Source organism: Egretta garzetta, unplaced genomic scaffold, assembly GCF_000687185.1.
Source record: "Egretta garzetta isolate BGI_Z169 unplaced genomic scaffold, ASM68718v1 scaffold854, whole genome shotgun sequence".
NCBI lineage: Eukaryota > Metazoa > Chordata > Aves > Pelecaniformes > Ardeidae > Egretta > Egretta garzetta.
The window spans coordinates 17,474-21,121 of NW_009259436.1; the positions used below are offsets into that span (position 1 = coordinate 17,474).

The following is a 3,648-nucleotide window of genomic DNA, read 5'->3' on the forward strand; positions in this document are numbered from 1 at the left end:
CCCCCGCCACCCCCCACCCGCTGCACCCCACACCCCGCAACCATGCACCCCTGCACTCCAAACCCTGCAACCACACACCCGCTGCACCCCAAACCCTGCACCCACATGCCTGCTGCACCCCAAACCCTGCAACCATGCACCCGCTGCACCCCAAACTCTGCAACCATGCTCCCCCTACACCCAGGCACCCCCTGCACCCCAAACCCTGCAACCATGCACCCCTGCACCCCAAACCCTGCACCCACACACCTGCTGCACCCTAAACCCTTCAACCATGCACCCCTGCACCCCAAACTCTGCAACCATGCCCCCCCTACACCCAGGCACCCCCTGCACCCCAAACCCTGCAACCATGCACCCCTGCACCCCAAACCCTGCACCCACACACCTGCTGCACCCTAAACCCTTCAACCATGCACCCCTGCACCCCAAACTCTGCAACCATGCCCCCCCTACACCCAGGCACCCCCTGCACCCCAAACCCTGCAACCATGCACCCCTGCACCCCAAACCCTGCACCCACACACCTGCTGCACCCTAAACCCTTCAACCATGCACCCCTGCACCCCAAACTCTGCAACCATGCCCCCCCTACACCCAGGCACCCCCTGCACCCCAAACCCTGCAACCATGCACCCCTGCACCCCAAACCCTGCACCCACACACCTGCTGCACCCTAAACCCTTCAACCATGCACCCCTGCACCCCAAACTCTGCAACCATGCCCCCCCTACACCCAGGCACCCCCTGCACCCCAAACCCTGCAACCATGCACCCCTGCACCCCAAACCCTGCACCCACACACCTGCTGCACCCTAAACCCTTCAACCATGCACCCCTGCACCCCAAACTCTGCAACCATGCCCCCCCTACACCCAGGCACCCCCTGCACCCCAAACCCTGCAACCATGCACCCCTGCACCCCAAACCCTGCACCCACACACCTGCTGCACCCTAAACCCTTCAACCATGCACCCCTGCACCCCAAACTCTGCAACCATGCCCCCCCTACACCCAGGCACCCCCTGCACCCCAAACCCTGCAACCATGCACCCCTGCACCCCAAACCCTGCACCCACACACCTGCTGCACCCTAAACCCTTCAACCATGCACCCCTGCACCCCAAACTCTGCAACCATGCCCCCCCTACACCCAGGCACCCCCTGCACCCCAAACCCTGCAACCATGCACCCCTGCACCCCAAACCCTGCACCCACACACCTGCTGCACCCTAAACCCTTCAACCATGCACCCCTGCACCCCAAACTCTGCAACCATGCCCCCCCTACACCCAGGCACCCCCTGCACCCCAAACCCTGCAACCATGCACCCCTGCACCCCAAACCCTGCACCCACACACCTGCTGCACCCTAAACCCTTCAACCATGCACCCCTGCACCCCAAACTCTGCAACCATGCCCCCCCTACACCCAGGCACCCCCTGCACCCCAAACCCTGCAACCATGCACCCCTGCACCCCAAACCCTGCACCCACACACCTGCTGCACCCTAAACCCTTCAACCATGCACCCCTGCACCCCAAACTCTGCAACCATGCCCCCCCTACACCCAGGCACCCCCTGCACCCCAAACCCTGCAACCATGCACCCCTGCACCCCAAACCCTGCACCCACACACCTGCTGCACCCTAAACCCTTCAACCATGCACCCCTGCACCCCAAACTCTGCAACCATGCCCCCCCTACACCCAGGCACCCCCTGCACCCCAAACCCTGCAACCATGCACCCCTGCACCCCAAACCCTGCACCCACACACCTGCTGCACCCTAAACCCTTCAACCATGCACCCCTGCACCCCAAACTCTGCAACCATGCCCCCCCTACACCCAGGCACCCCCTGCACCCCAAACCCTGCAACCATGCACCCCTGCACCCCAAACCCTGCACCCACACACCTGCTGCACCCTAAACCCTTCAACCATGCACCCCTGCACCCCAAACTCTGCAACCATGCCCCCCCTACACCCAGGCACCCCCTGCACCCCAAACCCTGCAACCATGCACCCCTGCACCCCAAACCCTGCACCCACACACCTGCTGCACCCTAAACCCTTCAACCATGCACCCCTGCACCCCAAACTCTGCAACCATGCCCCCCCTACACCCAGGCACCCCCTGCACCCCAAACCCTGCAACCATGCACCCCTGCACCCCAAACCCTGCACCCACACACCTGCTGCACCCTAAACCCTTCAACCATGCACCCCTGCACCCCAAACTCTGCAACCATGCCCCCCCTACACCCAGGCACCCCCTGCACCCCAAACCCTGCAACCATGCACCCCTGCACCCCAAACCCTGCACCCACACACCTGCTGCACCCTAAACCCTTCAACCATGCACCCCTGCACCCCAAACTCTGCAACCATGCCCCCCCTACACCCAGGCACCCCCTGCACCCCAAACCCTGCAACCATGCACCCCTGCACCCCAAACCCTGCACCCACACACCTGCTGCACCCTAAACCCTTCAACCATGCACCCCTGCACCCCAAACTCTGCAACCATGCCCCCCCTACACCCAGGCACCCCCTGCACCCCAAACCCTGCAACCATGCACCCCTGCACCCCAAACCCTGCACCCACACACCTGCTGCACCCTAAACCCTTCAACCATGCACCCCTGCACCCCAAACTCTGCAACCATGCCCCCCCTACACCCAGGCACCCCCTGCACCCCAAACCCTGCAACCATGCACCCCTGCACCCCAAACCCTGCACCCACACACCTGCTGCACCCTAAACCCTTCAACCATGCACCCCTGCACCCCAAACTCTGCAACCATGCCCCCCCTACACCCAGGCACCCCCTGCACCCCAAACCCTGCAACCATGCACCCCTGCACCCCAAACCCTGCACCCACACACCTGCTGCACCCTAAACCCTTCAACCATGCACCCCTGCACCCCAAACTCTGCAACCATGCCCCCCCTACACCCAGGCACCCCCTGCACCCCAAACCCTGCAACCATGCACCCCTGCACCCCAAACCCTGCACCCACACACCTGCTGCACCCTAAACCCTTCAACCATGCACCCCTGCACCCCAAACTCTGCAACCATGCCCCCCCTACACCCAGGCACCCCCTGCACCCCAAACCCTGCAACCATGCACCCCTGCACCCCAAACCCTGCACCCACACACCTGCTGCACCCTAAACCCTTCAACCATGCACCCCTGCACCCCAAACTCTGCAACCATGCCCCCCCTACACCCAGGCACCCCCTGCACCCCAAACCCTGCAACCATGCACCCCTGCACCCCAAACCCTGCACCCACACACCTGCTGCACCCTAAACCCTTCAACCATGCACCCCTGCACCCCAAACTCTGCAACCATGCCCCCCCTACACCCAGGCACCCCCTGCACCCCAAACCCTGCAACCATGCACCCCTGCACCCCAAACCCTGCACCCACACACCTGCTGCACCCTAAACCCTTCAACCATGCACCCCTGCACCCCAAACTCTGCAACCATGCCCCCCCTACACCCAGGCACCCCCTGCACCCCAAACCCTGCAACCATGCACCCCTGCACCCCAAACCCTGCACCCACACACCTGCTGCACCCTAAACCCTTCAACCATGCACCCCTGCACCCCAAACTCTGCAACCATGCCCCC

The 3,648-nt window shown here is 63.5% G+C and overlaps 1 protein-coding gene across 1 annotated transcript in view; it reads right to left on the reverse strand.

Annotated features, from left to right (window-relative positions):
- Nucleotides 1–306, reverse strand: part of LOC104124770 (nck-associated protein 1-like) — a gene marked incomplete at its 3' end in the record, with an annotated part of 13,204 nt that extends 12,898 nt beyond the window's left edge. The window contains 1 exon segment of the mRNA XM_035892707.1: nt 250–306. Within this exon segment, the coding sequence (XP_035748600.1) occupies nt 250–306 (57 nt within the window).
- Nucleotides 307–3,648: the final 3,342 nt, after the last annotated feature.